This window comes from Mesocricetus auratus, unplaced genomic scaffold (genome assembly GCF_017639785.1).
Source record: "Mesocricetus auratus isolate SY011 unplaced genomic scaffold, BCM_Maur_2.0 Super-Scaffold_100007, whole genome shotgun sequence".
Lineage (NCBI taxonomy): Eukaryota > Metazoa > Chordata > Mammalia > Rodentia > Cricetidae > Mesocricetus > Mesocricetus auratus.
In genome coordinates, this window is record NW_024429191.1 from 92,922,034 (window position 1) to 92,940,024 (window position 17,991).

A 17,991-nucleotide genomic window follows, 5' to 3' on the forward strand; every position below is an offset into this window, starting at 1 on the left:
TCTTACAGCTTAGCCTGTTTCTCTTCATCTGTTTTACCTTTCTTTCCTTCTGTACGTCCTAACCCCATCCAGCTGGCTGGCTCCAGATGTCTCCCTCCCTTTCTCCCTCCTTCTCTCCTCCTTCTCTCTCAAACCTAGATTTCTCCTCCTACTTACTCTGTCTTCCTGGCAGCCCTGCCTAGCCATCTTCTGCCGAGCTGTTGGCATTTTGGCTTTTTACTAGACCAGTCAGGTGCCTCAGACAGGCAAGGTGAAACCAAAGCAGTCCAGTGTCCCTTAATGAAGCAAATGCAACATCAACGAAGGTAACATGCCTTTACACAGCTAAAGTAACGTCCCACAGCATAAACAAATGTAACACGTCTTTACATAGTTAAAGGGATGTTCCACAACATGTGCACACACCATGGTCTTGTTTCAGCAAAAGGAAGTTCGGTCAGCTCGCTGCCACTACAGAGGAGACTTCATGTGTGGACACTGCGTGTGCAACGAGGGTTGGTGAGTGGGGGAGGGGAGCCTATCCTGAGATACTCAGCCACAGGGCAGATACTAGAAAGGGCTGGGGGGGGGGCAGGCACATTCAGTTGCTGGGTGAATGTGGTTCAGACTATTTAGGATGGTCTGACTTAGTCTGTTCTGGGCTTGTTTTGTTTTATTTGTTTGGTGGGTTTTTTTAATTGGTTTATTGTGATAAGGTCTTACTGGGTCATGCAGACTGGCCTCAAACTCACAGTCCTGTCTCAGACTCTCAAGTCCTAAGGCTTGGCCTGTCTCTGGTCTCCCCCTGGTCTTCTTTTTTAGTTACAATGTTGAATAGCATTAGCCTGGGCTAGGCTACACTGTAATCTGGTTAGGTGCTGTACATTTACAATGCATTTGTTGGGCATAACCCATCATATGCTGAGACACGTCCGTACACGGACATATGGGCGAGTTCTGGGTGTCTCTCTGCTAAGGCTGGGACAAGGTGGCTGTCAGGGACTAGGACGGGTGTTGAGAGCAGGTGAGACTTGCTCTTCACATCCTGCCTTTCCACCACACGCAGACAGACCACCTAAGGAAGCAAACTTAGTGGCAGATATGGTGGCTCACATCTTTCATCCCAGCACTCGGGAGGCAGCACAGTCAGGTGGATCTCTGAGACTTTGGGGCCAGCCTGGTCTATATAGCAAGCTCTAGGCCAGCCAGACCTGTGTAGTGAGACCTTATCTCAGAAGAAAAGAAATTAGCTTGCAAGTGAGTGTTAGTAAGAGTGTTTAAAGCTCTGAGCCTTGGTGGCTGCAGTGATCATGCACTTGGTTACTTAGGGAGCTGAGGCCAGAAGATTCCTCAAGCACACAAGTTTGGAACTTGATAATGAGACCTTAAAGAGACATCAAATCTACCTTTGCCAGGTGTAGTGGTCCCTGCTTGTGATCCCAGCACTGGGGAGGCAGAAGGAGGACTTGGACAAAACAAGGCTGGTCTTCTTAGTGAGTTCCAAGCCAGCCAGGGCCTCCTAGAAAGACCCCATCTCACAACAAAAGCAAAGACAAGCAAAACCACCCTCAGACACTGAACAAGTCTGTCGTGACTTAAGACAGGTGAACACTGAAGAGGGACAGTTAGTGATCAGTTAGCAGGACCCTGAGGTTTGAGTTTCAGCTGAGCCACTGCTGTCTGCATGACTTGGACATGCCTCCATTTTTTTTTGGAGCCTCAGTTTTGTGGTCTGTGAAATAGGACCATAAAAGCCCTAGGCTTCCTCTCAGGCTGTGCGGAAGTGACCAGTCTCTCCCTCAGGAGCGGCAAGACCTGCAACTGCTCCACGGGTTCCCTGAGTGACACGCAGCCGTGCCTTCGTGAGGGTGAGGACAAACCATGCTCAGGCCGTGGAGAGTGCCAGTGTGGGCGTTGTGTGTGCTACGGTGAAGGCCGCTACGAGGGTCACTTCTGCGAGTATGACAACTTCCAGTGTCCCCGTACCTCTGGATTCCTGTGCAACGGTAAGCTGGGCAGCCTTGAGGGCAGGGAGGGTACTTAGCAGAGGCAGAGCCCCTCCCTCCAGTTCAGTCTGGACCACCACCACCCATCTCCAATGTCCATGACAAAGTCCCTGACTGCCACAGACTCCTACCCGGAAGCTTCCTCTGGCAACTCAGATCTCCACTCCAACTCAAGATCAACCCCTGAAGGTTCATAGGAACATGGGAGAACAATCTTCTCTCTAAAGATGCAAAATTTCTAGTGGTGCCACAAAATTATGTTTCCTCCATATGTCTATAGGGCCATGAGTGCAGAGTCACATAGTCTGGTGGCCCTAGAGGCCTGTACTTAGACGTGGTGCAACTCAGGCAGGGAGGCACGTGAAAGTTGGTCGTTAGATGGAGAAGAATAAATGAAAATCCAACCACTACGCAGGGGGTGTTTGCCCGACCCATGACCCTGGGCTGCCTGGCCCGATAGAGGTGGGTTTCCTGTTTGCTGATGTAACCCCTTTAAAAGTGGGAGGGGAGGCCTGGGGAGATGGCTCAGTGGTTAAGAGCCCCGGCTGCTCTTGCAGAGGACCTGGGTTCAATTCCCAGCATCCACAGGGAAACTCACAACTGTCTGTAACTCCTATTCCAGGGGTCTAATACATACATGCAGACAAAACACTGATGTACATAAAATACAAATAAACAAATTAGCCTTTTAAAAACTAGGAGGGGAGCAGTCTCACACTCTGTGGCGCATGGTCCGGGAAGACCAAGGTCATGGGCAGTGCAAATACCCACTGTGTGCTGGTCACTGGAGGTCATGCTTTTGCTTTTCCGTCCTTCCTTCCATCCTTGTTTTTCTTTTAAATTTTTATTACCCTTGGAGTGAGTAAGCAGCGTGTGTGAGAGTGTGTGTGTGTGTGTGTGTGTGTGTGTGAGTGTGTGTGTGTGAGAGAGAGAGACAGGGTATGGATGGAGGTCAGAGGACAGTTTGTAGGAGTCAGTTCCCTCCTTGCACCACGCTGGTCCAGACTGAACGCAAATCAGGCTTGTCAGTAATCACCACGCCCACTGACCACGCCCACTGAGCCATCTTTCCCACCCTCCTTCCTCCGTGTGGTTTTTTGTCTAGCACCTCCTCTCTTCATCTGCACTTTCCAGAGTGTGGTGGAGAAATGAAAGCGTAAGCCAGGTGTATCGGGAGAAGTGGAAGTGCGAGCAAGCAGGGGAGGAAGGTGCGGGGGGGGGGGGGACCATTCACTGGTGGATTCTCCTTGATGCCTTCTTGATGCCTTGTAACCATTGTGGGTTTTTTTTTTTTTTTTTGGCTTTAGTGAGACATCTGGCCTCAAACTCACAGTCCTGTCTCAGACTCCCAAGTCCTAAGACTATGAGTCTATGCCACCAGGCCTGTCTCTGGTCTCCCCCTGGTCTTCTTTTTTAGTTACAATGTTGAATAGCATTAGCCTGGGCTAGGCTACACTGTAATCTGGTTAGGTGCTGTAAATTTACAATGGATTTGTTGGGCATAACCCATCATATGCTGAGACACATCTGCACACGGACATATGGGCATATTGGTTGATTGGGGGTGAGAGCACGCATGCTACAGGACGGGGGTGTGAGCTCTCTTTCCCTGCCCACCACGTGGATTCTAGTGATTGAGCGCAGACCGCCACACGTGTGCACTCTTGCCCTCTGAGCCATATCCCCAGCCCCAACAGTTTGATTTCTTATTATTCATACCGCACCCTTTCTCCAGCCTATGGACACCCTTGAACACGCAAATCACAGGAACAGATTTGTTTCTGAGGATGGTCACTCTCTGCACCTTCAGTAGGAGGCAGGACAGAGGGCAGAAGATTCCAGAAAATTGAGGGGCAGCTTCTACCTCAAGGCTCCCAGAAGCCCACCCTAGTGGGCGGCCATCATGAATTGTATATATGGAATCTGATTCTACCTCCCCCTCCCTTCCCTACTTTACAGACCGAGGCCGCTGCTCCATGGGGCAGTGTGTGTGCGAGCCTGGTTGGACAGGCCGCAGCTGTGACTGTCCCCTCAGCAATGCCACCTGCATCGATAGCAATGGGGTAAGGCCTGGGCATGTGGGCAAGTAGGGTGGGCCAGTAGTCAGTGCCACTCAGGCTCTCCGAGAGAGCCGAAGGGGAGCAGGCGAAGGATGGAGTTCTGCAAGCTAGCTCACTGCTGCCTCCCCCTGCCCAGGGCATCTGCAACGGACGGGGCTTTTGCGAGTGTGGGCGATGCCACTGCAGCCAGCAGTCACTCTACACGGACACCACCTGTGAGATCAACTACTCTGCGGTGAGGCAAGGGCCACTGCAGGGGAGTGGGTGTTAGAACCCCAGGGGCCGCTACAGGGGAGTGGGTATTAGAACCCCAGGGACAACTGCAGTGGAGTAGGTTAGAACTCCAGGGACAACTGCAGGGGAGTGGGTGTTAGAACCCCAGGGACAACTGCAGTGGAGTGGGTTAGAACTCCAGGGACAACTGCAGTGGAGTGGGTTAGAACTCCAGGGACAACTGCAGTGGAGTGGGTGTTAGAACCCCAGGGGCAACTGCAGTGGAGTGGGTTAGAACTCCAGGGACAACTGCAGTGGAGTGGGTTAGAACTCCAGGGACAACTGCAGTGGAGTGGGTGTTAGAACCCCAGGGGCAACTGCAGTGGAGTGGGTTAGAATCCCAGGGGCAACAGAGGGAGGGGAGAGGACGCTGACTGAAGGTGGGCTCTAGGCAAGGGAAGTCGGGTCCACCCAGCATAGTGTCTGTCTTCCCTCCTCTCCCCACCCAGATACGCCTGGGCCTCTGTGAGGATCTGCGCTCCTGTGTGCAGTGCCAGGCCTGGGGCACAGGGGAGAAGAAAGGGCGCCCGTGTGAACAGTGCAGCTTCAAGGTCAAGATGGTCGACGAGCTTAAGAAAGGTAGGGGGTGGCGCTCGCCTTTCATCCCAGCACTCAGGAGGCAGAGGCAGGCGGATCTCTGTGAGTTCGAGTCTAGCCTGGTCTACAGAGTGAGTTCTAGGATAACCAGAGCAACTCTGTCTCAAAGGAAGAAGAAAAGGAAGGGAGTGGGCGCCGGAGTGGTATCACACATCTTTGATCCAGCACTTGGGAGACAGAGGCAGGTAGATCTCTGCCCACATAGTGAGTTCTAGGACAGCCAGGGCAACATAATGAGACCCTGTCTCCAAATGAGAGAGGGAGAGAGGGAGAGAGGGCATAAGGCGTCTAAGGGAGGTAGTGTTGAGAGTCTGGGCACGGAGAGCCCAGCAGGGGGAAGGGGTTACTCTGCTGGGGGAGGGGCTTGAGCTCTGGGTCATGAGTCTAGACTGGGGTGTGAGCAGAGCTGTGAAATGCTTCAGGACCTAGATAGGGGGTTCTGAGCCCAGCTGAGGTACAGGGTTGGAGCAAGAGGCACAGAACCACGGGTGGGCACACAGCGGAGCAGGGAACGAGAGTCAGGGGAACTGGGGATGAGGCGTCAGGGGAGTTGCCCACAGCGGAGTTGGGGGGCCCAGGTGGGGCAAGTAGTCGGACTATGGGACGTTATTTGCCTCCCAAGTCAGCTCTGCTAGCTGGACGTCACACTCAGGGATGGCGTGCAGCTCGGGGAAGTGGAGGGCACGAACTGAAGCCTAGGCTGTTTCTGGTGCCAGCCCTGGGCAGGGCGGCCCCCTTCATCCTGGTGACTTCTCTATTCAGGGGGCTCACACTCTCCCCTAGAGCTCATAGGAGGCCACAGAGGAGGCAATACTCCACCAGGCCCTGGGGTGCTCTGGGTAGAGGGCTGGGCACAGGGTGACACGCTAATGATCTGTGGGTCCAGCGGAAGAGGTGGTGGAGCACTGTTCCTTCCGGGACGAGGATGACGACTGCACTTACAGCTACACTGTGGAGGGTGACGGCAGCCCTGGGCCCAACAGCACCGTGCTGGTCCACAGGAAGAAAGGTGAGCGGGCAGGCGGGCACAGCCTGTGGTCCCTGGCAGCCGGGCAGGCCTAGGTACCGCCTCCCTTCTCCTCTCACCTGCAGACTGCCCTCCCGACTCCTTCTGGTGGCTCATCCCCCTGCTCATCTTCCTCCTGCTGCTCCTGGCGCTGCTGCTGCTGCTCTGCTGGAAATACTGTGCCTGCTGCAAAGTAAGTCTCACTCTGGGTTCAGCGAGGGACCCCGTGTGGTCAGGAATGATGTGGAAAGTGGTAGAGCAGGATACCTGGTATCCTCAAACTCACACACACACACACTCACACTCACTCTCACACACTCACACACGTGTGCACACTCACACGCACCCACTCACCGTCATGCTAACACTCACACTCATACACTAACATACTCACACACTCTCCCACTCCACACACTCACACACTCATACATTCTCACACATGTGCACTCACACACACACACTCACACACTCAAGCGTGCACACTTCTAGCAAAAGGGCTAGAAGTAGAGGAACCTGGAGAGGCCTGTGTAGCCTGGGATAGCCATCCTAACACCACCTTGAACTCTTATCTTCTAGGCCTGCCTGGGGCTTCTCCCTTGCTGCAACCGAGGTATGGGCCAGGCACAGCTGTGAGCAGTGGGTGGAGCCAGGAGTGGAGAAAGTGGGAGGCCCAGGGTTCCACCCGATGGGCGTGGCTATGGGGGCCTAGGGAGGGGCTGGTGCTGAGGACCTTTTCCACAGGTCACATGGTGGGCTTCAAGGAAGATCACTATATGCTTCGGGAGAACCTGATGGCCTCCGACCACCTGGACACACCCATGCTGCGCAGTGGAAACCTTAAGGGACGAGACACGGTCCGCTGGAAGATCACTAACAATGTGCAGCGACCTGGCTTTGCCACCCATGCCGCCAGCACGAGCCCCACAGAGCTTGGTGAGGGCCAGGGCTGGGGCTGCCTGTCTCCGACCCAGGGTCACGCCCCTCCTGTTTTCTTTGGATGTTGGGTGCAGGCCCAGGACTCAGTCCCTTTCTGTCCCATCCTGAGGGCACCAGAAGTCTCAGGCCGGTGTATTCCTGGCACGCTGAAAAGAGCCAGGTGTCCTGAGTCTTAGCCTGGTTCGTGGAGGTCGTACTCCGCAGCAGCTGCCTTGTGTACATGGCCTAATGATGCTCATGCCTCCCACTCAGTGCCCTACGGGCTGTCTCTGCGCCTCGCCCGCCTCTGCACTGAGAACCTCATGAAGCCGGGCACTCGAGAATGTGACCAGCTGCGTCAGGAAGTGGAGGAAAACGTGAGGACCAGAGGCAGCTGAGTGGGGCCCAAATGTGGGGCAGCCTGTGGGATAGCCACGGACTGCAGCTTCAGAACCTAGACTTGGCCGGGCGGTGGCGCATGCCTTTAATCCCAGCACTCGGGAGGCAGAGGCAGGCGGATCTCTGTGAGTTCGAGGCCGGGCTGGACTGACAGCCTCCAAAACAATACAGAGAAACCCTGTCTCCTAAAACAAAACAAAACAAAACAAAAAAAAACAGAACCTAGACTTTCCTAGGCAGGAGGGAGAGGGGCTCGTCGGACGCACCTTGCATGGGGTCATCCTGGGTGGTAGCCTATGACAGCCAACCTTGGAGGTCCTCTGGGTTATTCTCAACCGTCTTCCCTTGCCTGACAGCTGAATGAGGTGTACAGACAGGTCAACGGTGCACACAAACTCCAGCAGACAAAGTTCCGGTAAGTCCTGGGGAGCCCCAGGTCGGGTGTGGTGGGGGTACCTTGCTGTACTGAGCCCTAACATCATGCTTTGATGGGGGCTGTTCATTCAAGCTTCCAAGGGTGTCATGCCCCACTCCAAAAGGCATGTGGCTCATGACCCCTTCATTTGTCCCCACAGCCAGCAGCCCAATGCCGGGAAAAAGTGAGTTGAAGATTCACACGGTGGGACAGCCCCGCCTCCCTCCGCTCTGTCCTGAGCTCAGTCTCCCACCCACCCACCCCTGCTCCACCTCCATACAGCTCTGATCATGCCACAGGAAGGGAAAGCCCTAAGTCCATCTTCCGCTAGACCCTTAATTCCTTCCCCTCCTGGACCACTCATCCAACAACTGCTTATGAGACCCATGTACCATGAATCAGCCCCTCAACTAAAACAAACAAAACACCGGCCAGACCCTTCCCACGGCTTTACGGCCCTGCCCCTCCTCTTCTGGGCCAGCGACCTTCCCACCGAGCCTCGCAGCAGGCAGGCATGTTACCAAACAGACAGACCAGCAGGTCCTGTGACTTCTGATCTACTGAGGAGCTTATGTGACAAGGGCCCCTACACCGAGTCAGAACAGGATGGGCCACATGTGGCCAGGCTCGGCCAACATCTCTGACCACTCACAGTGGACTCCTTGTTCCTGGCCGTGTCAGTCAACCCTCTCAGTAACCCTGCAAGAGATCACCCTTGCTAACCCTATTTTCCAAAGAGAAAACTGAGACTCACAGACATTACGCCCCGGGGCCTGGGTTACCTAGCAGTCAAGGACCAGAGCCAGAATTTGAACCCAGGCTGCCTGGCTAGAGCTTCCCACATCCAACCCTTGTCTCACCAGCCCCGCCTGGTGAGGTGGTTGGGGAAGCCACCTCCTCGGGTGAGGGCAGGAGCAGATCTGGCTGCAGGGTGGAGGGGGTGGAGCCAGCGGGGTTCTGGCAGTGCCTAGCGCTAACGACCATGCACCTTCGGCTATCCCACATCTTGTCCTGCCTCCTCCACTTGGACACCCCCACCCCCACCCCAGGCAAGACCACACCATCGTGGACACGGTGCTGGTGGCGCCCCGCTCAGCCAAGCAGACGCTACTGAAGCTGACAGAGAAGCAGGTGGAGCAGGGGTCCTTCCATGAACTCAAGGTGGCCCCTGGATACTACACCCTCACTGCAGAGCAGGGTAAGGAGACACACCCCTCACGCTGCTCCACCCCCCTCACGCCCATGTGGCCCCCGAGACCCACGTCTGACTCCCACCGTAGACGCCCGGGGCATGGTGGAGTTCCAGGAGGGGGTAGAGCTGGTGGATGTGCGGGTGCCCCTCTTCATCCGGCCTGAGGACGACGATGAGAAGCAGCTGCTGGTGGAGGCCATCGACGTCCCCGTGGGCACCGCCACCCTCGGCCGCCGCCTGGTCAACATCACCATCATCAAGGAGCAAGGTTGGGCAGGGGCCAGGAAGGGGGGAAGGAAGGCGGGCCTGGGTTCCTTGATCCTCCTGATACCCAAGTGGAAGTGGAGTGGGCCACAGAGCCTGGGTCAATCAATTCCCCTCTGAGAACCTTGAGGTCTCCATCTGTAAAATGGGCACACACCCCTGCAAGGAGGCCATAGCTGTGCCTCTGCATAGCACCTGGTGCGGGGGCCAAGTGGCACACGCGGCTCTCCCTCTCTTCCTTCTTTGTGGTGTTGGGGATGGAAGGCACACGCCAGGGAAATGCTGGACCACTGAGCTGTACCCTCAGTCCAAATGAGAATGCCCATCAGACTCATCACAGCCTCCCTCCCACCTCCGGCTCTCCTCTCCCTAGTGAGAGGAATACTTGGACAAGGCTTGGCACTATGGGCACCCGAGATGCTGATGACCGTCCTCCAGGCTCCAGAGGTCCCCTCCTCCGGGCACCAGGATGCTCAGTCCTGACTCTTAGGGCTCTGTCTTGTGCCCTGTCCCTACCTAACGTCCCACCCTGCCTGCTGGACTTTATTTTAACCCCTAACTGCTGAAGGCATTTCATTTCCCTCCCATTCCTCCGGAGTCTGGGCTGGGCAGGAGGGTGGGAAGGTGTTGAGACGGAACTGAGACCAGGACCTCCTGACCAGCACCGGTGCTTTTTGCAGCCAGCGGGGTCGTGTCCTTTGAGCAGCCTGAGTACTCTGTGAGCCGCGGAGAGCAGGTAGTCCGCATCCCTGTCATCCGGCACATCCTGGATAATGGCAAATCCCAGGTCTCCTACAGCACACAGGACAATACAGCACATGGTCACCGGGTGAGGCTCAGTCAAGAGGGTGAGGGGAACAGCTCGGGGACTCAGAATAGCCAATGGTTTCCATGGTTGCTACCCCAATCCTTGGATACTGGCTACTGCCTAGTATCCCTAGACTAAGATGGCCCTGCCACCAGGAGTGGCTCACCCAAAATGCCAAGAGCACTCTGGGTAGTTTAGCATCACTGCCAAGAACTTGGGACAAGAAAATCATTTCCTCATGGGCGGGCCAGGTACCTCCCAAAACTGTCCTTGTTTACTCTTCAGTGATTCGGAATACCCAGTCACCTGCCTGTCCAGTCTGACTTTGAGATTTTATTTTACTTCATTTTACTTTGGGGTTTTCGAGACAGGGCTTCTCTGAATAAGTATTACTAAGAAAATGTTAAAAACAATAAGGACCCGTGAGATTGCTCAGTGGAGTAAAAGTACTTGCCACCGAGCCTGACGGCCGGAGTTCAATCTCTGAGACTCACACGGAAGAGAGAACCAACTCCCACAACCACATGTGTGCTGTGGTATCCAGTCACACACACAAAGAAATAAATGTAGTTTGTATTCTTTTTTAATATTTACTTATTTATAATGTATACAGTGTTCTGTCCGCATGTGTGCCTGCAGGCCAGAAGAGGGCACCAGATCTCGTTACCAATGTTTGTGAGCCACCGTGTGGTTGCTGGAAGTGAACTCAGAACCTCTGGAAGAGCAGGCAGTGCTCTTAACCACTGAGTCATCTCTTCGGCCCCATAGTTTTTATTCTTTTGTTTTGGCTTTTTGAGACAGGATCTTTCTATGTAGGCCTGGCTGTCCTGGAACTCGCTGTTTAGACCAGGCTGGCCTCGAACTCAGAGATCCTCCCGCCTCTGCCTCCTGAGTGCAAGGACTAAAGGTGTATGGCACCACACCTAGCATAAATGTGTTTTTTTTTTAATGCTGGACACACTGGCACCAGCAGGTAACCCAGCCATCAGAAAGGAAAGGCACGCCGGGCATTGGTGGCGCACGCCTTTAATCCCAGCACTCGGGAGGCAGAGGCAGGTGGATCTCTGTGAGTTTGAGACCAGCCTGATCTACAAGAGCTAGTTCCAGGACAGCCTCCAAAGCCACAGAGAAACCCTGTCTTGAAAAACAACAACAAAAATATATGAGGGGTGGGAGAAATGGCTCAGAGGTTAAGAGCACTGGCTGCTCTTCCAGAGGTCTTGAGTTCAATTCCCAGCAACCACACAGTGGTTCACAACCATCTGTAATGGGATCTGGTGCCCTCTTCTGGAGTGCAGGCATATATACAGGCAGAACATTGTATACATAATAAATAAATAAGCCTTTAAAAAAAAATAGGAAAGTTAGAAAGCTAGAGTAAATGGAAGCACTCCACCCAAGAAGGGTCTGGGGTCCAACAGAATCACAGATTTCAGAGCCACATCGCAGGGGACAGCTCTTTCCCTCCTGGGCATGCCTGAAACCCCAGTTGCCCTGGGTTACCTTCCAGCTGGTGTGAGAGACTTCCTGTGCAATATCCACGTGCGTGGTTCACACCCCACCCGTCCTGACCCAGCTCCTCCCGTTGCAGGACTATGTCCCTGTGGAGGGTGAGCTGCTGTTCCAGCCAGGGGAGACCTGGAAGGAGTTGCAGGTGAAGCTCCTGGAGCTGCAGGAAGTAGACTCTCTTCTGCATGGCCGCCAGGTCCGCCGCTTCCACGTCCAACTCAGCAACCCTAAGTTCGGAGCCCGCTTGGGCCAGCCCAACCCAGCCACCGTCATCATCGGCGAGCAAGGTGAGCATGGCCTGAGGTCGGCATAAGCAGGTGAAGAGGGAGGGACCTCTTATCAGGACTCCAGACTCATTGCACATGCACCCAGGGCGCTGGGTCTAATAGGAATGTCACACGTCACCAGCACTAGGCTCAAACACAAGTGTCGCCCTGCAATATTTGGAACATGTATATTCTTGTTCTGTTTTGTTCAAGACAGCGTCTCACTATGTGACCTTGGCTGATCTGGAGCTCACTATGTAGACCAGACTAGCCTTGAGCGCCTAGAAATCCACCTGTCTCTGCCTCCAAGTGGACTACAGAAATGCCACCATGTCCAGCTGTTTTGTTTTTTAATTGAGACATATTTAATCTTCTCCTTTAACGTGTGTGTAAGTGTCTGTATGTGTGCATTGTGTGTGTGCACGTATCTGTGTGAGTGTATGTGTGCACATGTGTGTGAGTGCGTGCGTGCACGTGTGTGTGTGCATGTGTGCGGGGGGTGTGTGTGTGTACTTCCTGTGTAGGACTCAGGCCTCAAGTTCTGACAGAAAGTGCTTTCCTTCCAGCCCCATACTTATTCTTTTTTAAAATATAGATTCACTATTTTAAATTATGCACATATTTGTGTGCCTGTGCATGCACCTGAGTGCTGACACCCACTGAGTTCAGAGAGGGTTTCGAGCCACTGGAGCTAGGGTTAAGGCGGCTGTGAGCCACCTGTTGAGCGCTGGGAACCAAACTCCAAGAGCAGTATATGGTCTTAACTGCTGACCCATCTCTCCCGCCGTCTGGAATTCAGACTTACCTATGCACCCTGTGCCGAGCTGGCCACCCTCATGACAACCACAAGCTGAGGTCTTGTGGCCACTAGACCCCACTGCCCCAGCCTTATGCATGCATCCCTGGGAGAGAGAAAGTTTGTTCAATCTTTTTAGTAACCACTGGGAAGCACTCAGGAGCGATGGGTATGATGGAAGGGGAGCAGATTTCTCTATGGAACATTCCCTGGTCTGCCAAGAAAAAAAAAGGCAGACAAATTCCTCCCCCCCTCCTCCTCCCCTTCCCCCTCCCCAGTCCTCCACTGTCACTACTACCCTGGGATGTTTAACCAAGTCTCTGGCGCCCCCTGTTGGTAAACTCTGCTGAGCCAGCCGCTCTCCCTCCTCACCCCTTTGACTAGATGAGATGGACAAGAGCTTCACAAATCGCGACCTTTCATCACCACCACCAGCCCGCGGGGACCTGGGTGCTCCACAGAACCCCAATGCCAAGGCTGCCGGGTCCAGGAAGATCCATTTCAACTGGCTGCCCCCTCCTGGCAAGCCAATGGGGTACAGGGTAAGCTTGGCGAGGGGCACTGGGGAGGTCACTCTGTCCACTGGTGAGTGGATTGCCCCCAATGGCGGGGGAGGGCACAGCTGGTACCAGTGGGTTCCCCCTCTGTGTCCTTCAGCTTCGGGCCTTCTCCCCTTGCTGGAATGGGGTTTCCCCCCCTGCCTGGGAGACCCCCTGCTCTGCCCCTAGCCTTACTGGGAGGCTCCAGTGTCTCGTATACAAAGGGGATCCCAGCGCTTGACACTTCCCGCGCCCACAGGTGAAGTACTGGATCCAGGGCGACTCCGAGTCTGAGGCCCACCTGCTGGACAGCAAGGTGCCCTCCGTGGAACTCACCAACCTGTATCCCTATTGCGACTATGAAATGAAGGTGTGCGCCTACGGGGCACAGGGTGAGGGGCCCTATAGCTCCCTGGTGTCCTGCCGCACCCATCAGGAAGGTGAGCTTTAGTGATGCCTCTGTCCACCCAGACAGATAAGCTGCTGTCGATGTACCCTGCCTCCCCCCCCCCAGTCTTCCCCCTCCCTCCCTCCCCTCCCTCCCTCCCTCCTGGAGCTCGGCTCTGCCACTGGCCCACTAACAGGGCTCTTCCTGCTCCCTCCCAGTACCCAGCGAGCCAGGGCGACTGGCTTTCAATGTCGTCTCTTCTACGGTGACCCAGCTGAGCTGGGCTGAGCCAGCTGAGACCAATGGCGAGATCACAGCCTACGAGGTCTGCTACGGACTGGTCAACGAGGACAACCGTAAGGACCTGGTTTCCCTGGCTTCCTAGAGAAGAAGGGGCACAGAGCCGGAGGGAGGGGCGAGGTCTGGATAGTTCCTGGGCACTCTAGTTCCCTTTGTCCCAGACGAGCAGCAAGCCCGAGGCACTGTACGATTTTGTTTTGGTCAGGTTTATGCTGGCTTGCATTCCAAGGGTACTGACATTATGCGTATTCACTAGGGTCACTGGCCCAAGGGTTACCTTCCCCTGTGGGGAACCAAGGTGACTCATTTTTGCAAGTTTTACTTAGGGCCAGAGTAGTTGCCAAATTTAGCAGGATTGACACTTGAGCCCAAGAGCTGGAGAGCAGCCTGGGTAGCGTAGCGTGGCCCCTTCTCAAAACAAAACAAAGCCGGGTCTGAGAATGTAGCTCAGTTGGTGGAGTGCTTGCCAAGAGGCCCCGGCTTCAATCCCCAGCACAAAACAGACCGGATGTAGTGGTGCACACACCTATGGTCCCAGCACTTAGGAGGTTAGAGGCAGAGGGATCACAAGTTAAAACCCATCATGGGGCTGATGGTAGTGGCGGTGGCGCACACACGCCTTTAATCCCAGCACTCGGGAGGCAGAGGACAGCCTCAGAGAAACCCTATCTTGAAAGAAAAAAAAAGGATAGTTCATTCAAGGACTGGAGACTGTAGCTCAGCGGTGGAATGCTGGCCTCAACATATGGAAGGATCTAGGTTCAGTCCCCGGTATTCCCCTTACCACCACCCCAAATCTCATTCAATATACATCACCCGACAGCCAGGCCTGGGAAGGGGACAATGCTGGGCAATGCCTGCCACCAATGTGAGACTCTGAGAGTACCTCACTCTCCCTGAGGAAGATCACAAATGTGTTCTCCTTAGCTGGCTGGCCCCAGTGAGGGAGGACTGACTACCACATACCACCAGAGGACATTGGGACTTTCTTGGCATGGTGCTTCTGAGGGAGAGTAGGCTGCCTTGTCACTCCTGGCCAAACAGACCAGCCAGGCACCAACCTGCTGGGTGACTCTACATACCTTGGCCTGGGCTTTCAGCAGTAGCTCATTCTCAGGCCCCAGCTGGGGGTGGGGGCGGGGTCCTCTAGGCTCTGACCTTATAGCCTAGTGATGTTTTCCCAGGAGTCCAGCCTGTTTGAGGCCTCGGGTATGTTAAAATGTGCTGTACTGCAGGGTGGTGGTGGCGCACGCCTTTAATCCCAGCACTGGGGGGGGGGCAGAGGCAGGAGGATCTCTGTGAGTTCGAGGCCAGCTAGTTCCAGGACAGCCAAGGCTTCACAGAGAGAAACCCTGTCTCAAAAACTGTATGTATGTATGTATGTATGTATGTATGTATGTATGTATAGTGTAAGAGTAAGAGCCCAGGCATCTGCACGCCGTACACACATGCAGAGGTCAGAGGACAACTTGCAGTCTCTCCTTCCACCATGTGGGTCCCAGAGAGCAAACTGTTGTCATCAGGCTTGCGTTAGGAGTGCGCTAATCCACTGATCCACTCACTTTTCCAGTCCCCGAACACGCCACCTCCTGAGCAGTTGTCCGCTGAGGGTGCACACCAGACCTTGCAATTATCACTTTCTAAAATATCTCGGGGGAACTGGGGCATTTCCTTCTTTTGCGCTTTCTCTGGTTTCTGGAATCCTCCAACCCAGCGGGCCCCATGCTGCTGTACTGGCCTGTGCCTGGAGCTCAGTTAGAGCTCTCTGAGAACACCTGGGGCTCTCTCAAAGCCTACCTGGAAGGTTGCCTGGCTTCTGCAATGACAGATGCGACAGTGCCAGTCTTGAGTCTTCTCCGCGTGGCGTTGGAAGCTGGACTCTCAGCCATGAGCACAGGGAGCAGATCTGACTCTGGGAACACGCTCGCCTGCTGGCAAACCTTGGGTGGTGGTGTCTCACATGCCTGTGCCTTCACCAAACTGTAGACAGAGGCGGTGGCACGGTCACCTTGCATCTAGTGCTGGCTCTGCCACTCAGTGGGGAGTCCTTCTGAAAGAGCTGGTGATGCTTTTTGCTGTTCCCTTATGCCAGTCACACCAGGTTTTAAGGGCTCTGCAGGTGGCAAGAGTTCAGCCGCTCCGGGGGCAGTGATGGAGCTGCCACTAGGCTGGACCTAGGGCGTCCCTCTGAAGCACTGTCCCTGCCCCCAGGGCCCATTGGACCCATGAAGAAGGTGCTGGTGGACAACCCCAAGAACCGGATGCTGCTCATTGAGAACCTGCGAGAATCCCAGCCATACCGATACACAGTGAAGGCGCGCAATGGGGCTGGATGGGGACCCGAGAGAGAGGCCATCATCAACCTGGCCACACAGCCCAAGCGGCCCATGTCCAGTGAGTGACAGGCGAGGGTGGACCTGGGGGACAAGAGGCCCTGGCTGGGGTTGTGGCTTACTTCTTTGTGCCCTGCAGTCCCCATCATCCCAGACATTCCCATTGTGGACGCCCAGGGTGGAGAAGACTACGAGAGCTTCCTCATGTACAGCGATGACGTTCTGCGCTCCCCAGCCAGCAGCCAGAGGCCCAGTGTTTCTGATGACACTGGTGAGTGGGATCCACCAAGGAAGGGGGGAGGGGGGACGACGGGGGTGCTGTCCCCGGTGTCCAGAGTGATCCAAGCCAGTGACTTCTAGACATGGAGAACAAGAAATCTCCTGTCAGCCTTAGACAGATAACCGGAGTGCACAGAGGGACAGACCGCTGCGGGCTGCTTGTTGACACGTGTGACTGTGTGTGAGAGAATGTGATATTCCCAGGTTGGCGCTTGTACATACTGCTGGGCTAGGGAGTTGGGGACCCCCCCACCCCCCACACACAGCCACCTCTCAGAGGCTGGCCTGCCGTGAGAGTTCTCAGCGGGGATCCCCGCTGCAGGGTTCGCTCTGGCTCCGAGGTGGAACTGTAGATGAATGGATCACTTACCCATCTCAGAACTAATTCCCTTTCTAGTCTGTGAAATGAGATCCAGTCACACAAAGCCACCAGGAAGAAGCCCCTTTCCCAGCCTCAGGCCAAGATGGGCACTAGTTGCCACCGCTGGGTGGAGCTTGGCATGCTAAATCGCTTCCCCACCCCAGCCTCCTGGGCTTGGGAAGGATTTGAGACAGGGTCTTGCTAGATTAACAACCTGGCTGACCTTGAGGTTGCTACCTGAAGAGCCGGCTACCTTCGAGTCTACAGCTGTCTTCCCGGTGCTCGGATCTAAACCGCTGCTCTAAAAACCCTGCTTAAGGCCGGGCGTTGGTGGCGCACGCCTTTAATCCCAGCACTCGGGAGGCAGAGGCAGGCGGATCTCTGTGAGTTCGAGACCAGCCTGGACTACCAAGCGAGTTCCAGGACAGCCTCCAAAGCCACAGAGAAACCCCGTCTCGAAAAACCAAAAAAAAAAAAAAAAAAAAAAAAAAAAAACCCTGCTTAAGTACTACTAGGGCTCCTACTGCTATTCCGGGAAGACTCGCAGGGGGTGAGATTACTTCCCCTTGTACAGAGCGGAAACAGGTTCAGAGCGGTTAAGTAACCAGGGAGGCAGCACACACGGCTTTCTCAAGACGGGAGTCTTTCCGCCTGAGCGGAGGCCAAAACGACACCGTTTTTCTGAAAAGGCTGGAGCAGGGCGAGGGGCTATTTTTTTTGTCGCCCAAAAGGGACACCCACAACCCTGGACTCCGCCTAAGTGCCGCAGGCCTCCTCCTCCTGACCCTCCCCGGCGCCGCCCCGCGTCCCGGCGGTGCCAACGCGGCCCTTCGTTGTTCCCAAGGCTGCGGCTGGAAGTTCGAGCCCCTGGTCGGGGAGGAGCTGGACCTGCGGCGCGTCACGTGGCGGCTGCCCCCGGAGCTCATCCCGCGTCTGTCCGCCAGCAGCGGGCGCTCCGACGAAGACGGCGGCGTTGCGGGGGGCGCGGACGGGGAGGGCAGCGGCCGGATCCGTGGGGCAACGCCCCGGCCCCCGGGAGGTGACCGCCTCCCCGGCACGCCTGCTCGGGTCCTGGGCTAAACTTGAGTGGCTTTAGGTCCCCAGTTTTGATCAAGCCGCCCACTATAGAGCCCCGCCTGTCCAACTGCGTGCAGACAAGCCTCGGGTTCCCGAGGGCGCCTCGGGGAAGCGCTTGGGCTCTCCCCAGGGGAGGATAATGCAGGGACCGACGGGAACGGGAAGGCAAGCCTTGGGCCAGTCACTGCAGAGGAGTGAGCTTCTGGCTGAGGCTAACTGTGCTCGGTGG

General features: G+C 55.3%; 1 protein-coding gene across 3 annotated transcripts in view; it reads left to right on the forward strand.

Moving 5' to 3' along the window:
- The window catches only part of Itgb4 (integrin subunit beta 4), a 31,567-nt gene that overhangs the window by 10,174 nt on the left and 3,402 nt on the right, over nucleotides 1–17,991 (forward strand). For 2 of the 3 annotated variants that reach the window (XM_021227089.2, XM_013113459.3), the window contains exons 12-32: nucleotides 422–498; nucleotides 1,783–1,985; nucleotides 3,945–4,048; nucleotides 4,182–4,280; nucleotides 4,768–4,897; nucleotides 5,802–5,924; nucleotides 6,008–6,114; nucleotides 6,498–6,531; nucleotides 6,663–6,854; nucleotides 7,110–7,213; nucleotides 7,592–7,650; nucleotides 7,811–7,834; nucleotides 8,700–8,848; nucleotides 8,931–9,110; nucleotides 9,787–9,935; nucleotides 11,506–11,710; nucleotides 12,870–13,027; nucleotides 13,284–13,464; nucleotides 13,631–13,768; nucleotides 15,924–16,106; nucleotides 16,185–16,316. In XM_021227089.2, the coding sequence (XP_021082748.1) occupies nucleotides 422–498; nucleotides 1,783–1,985; nucleotides 3,945–4,048; nucleotides 4,182–4,280; nucleotides 4,768–4,897; nucleotides 5,802–5,924; nucleotides 6,008–6,114; nucleotides 6,498–6,531; nucleotides 6,663–6,854; nucleotides 7,110–7,213; nucleotides 7,592–7,650; nucleotides 7,811–7,834; nucleotides 8,700–8,848; nucleotides 8,931–9,110; nucleotides 9,787–9,935; nucleotides 11,506–11,710; nucleotides 12,870–13,027; nucleotides 13,284–13,464; nucleotides 13,631–13,768; nucleotides 15,924–16,106; nucleotides 16,185–16,316 (2,731 nt within the window). Of the gene's footprint in view, nucleotides 1–421; nucleotides 499–1,782; nucleotides 1,986–3,944; nucleotides 4,049–4,181; nucleotides 4,281–4,767; nucleotides 4,898–5,801; nucleotides 5,925–6,007; nucleotides 6,115–6,497; nucleotides 6,532–6,662; nucleotides 6,855–7,109; nucleotides 7,214–7,591; nucleotides 7,651–7,810; nucleotides 7,835–8,699; nucleotides 8,849–8,930; nucleotides 9,111–9,786; nucleotides 9,936–11,505; nucleotides 11,711–12,869; nucleotides 13,028–13,283; nucleotides 13,465–13,630; nucleotides 13,769–15,923; nucleotides 16,107–16,184; nucleotides 16,317–17,529; nucleotides 17,725–17,991 lie in introns of all 3 variants that reach the window. The other variant, XM_013113460.3, reaches the window with a different exon arrangement.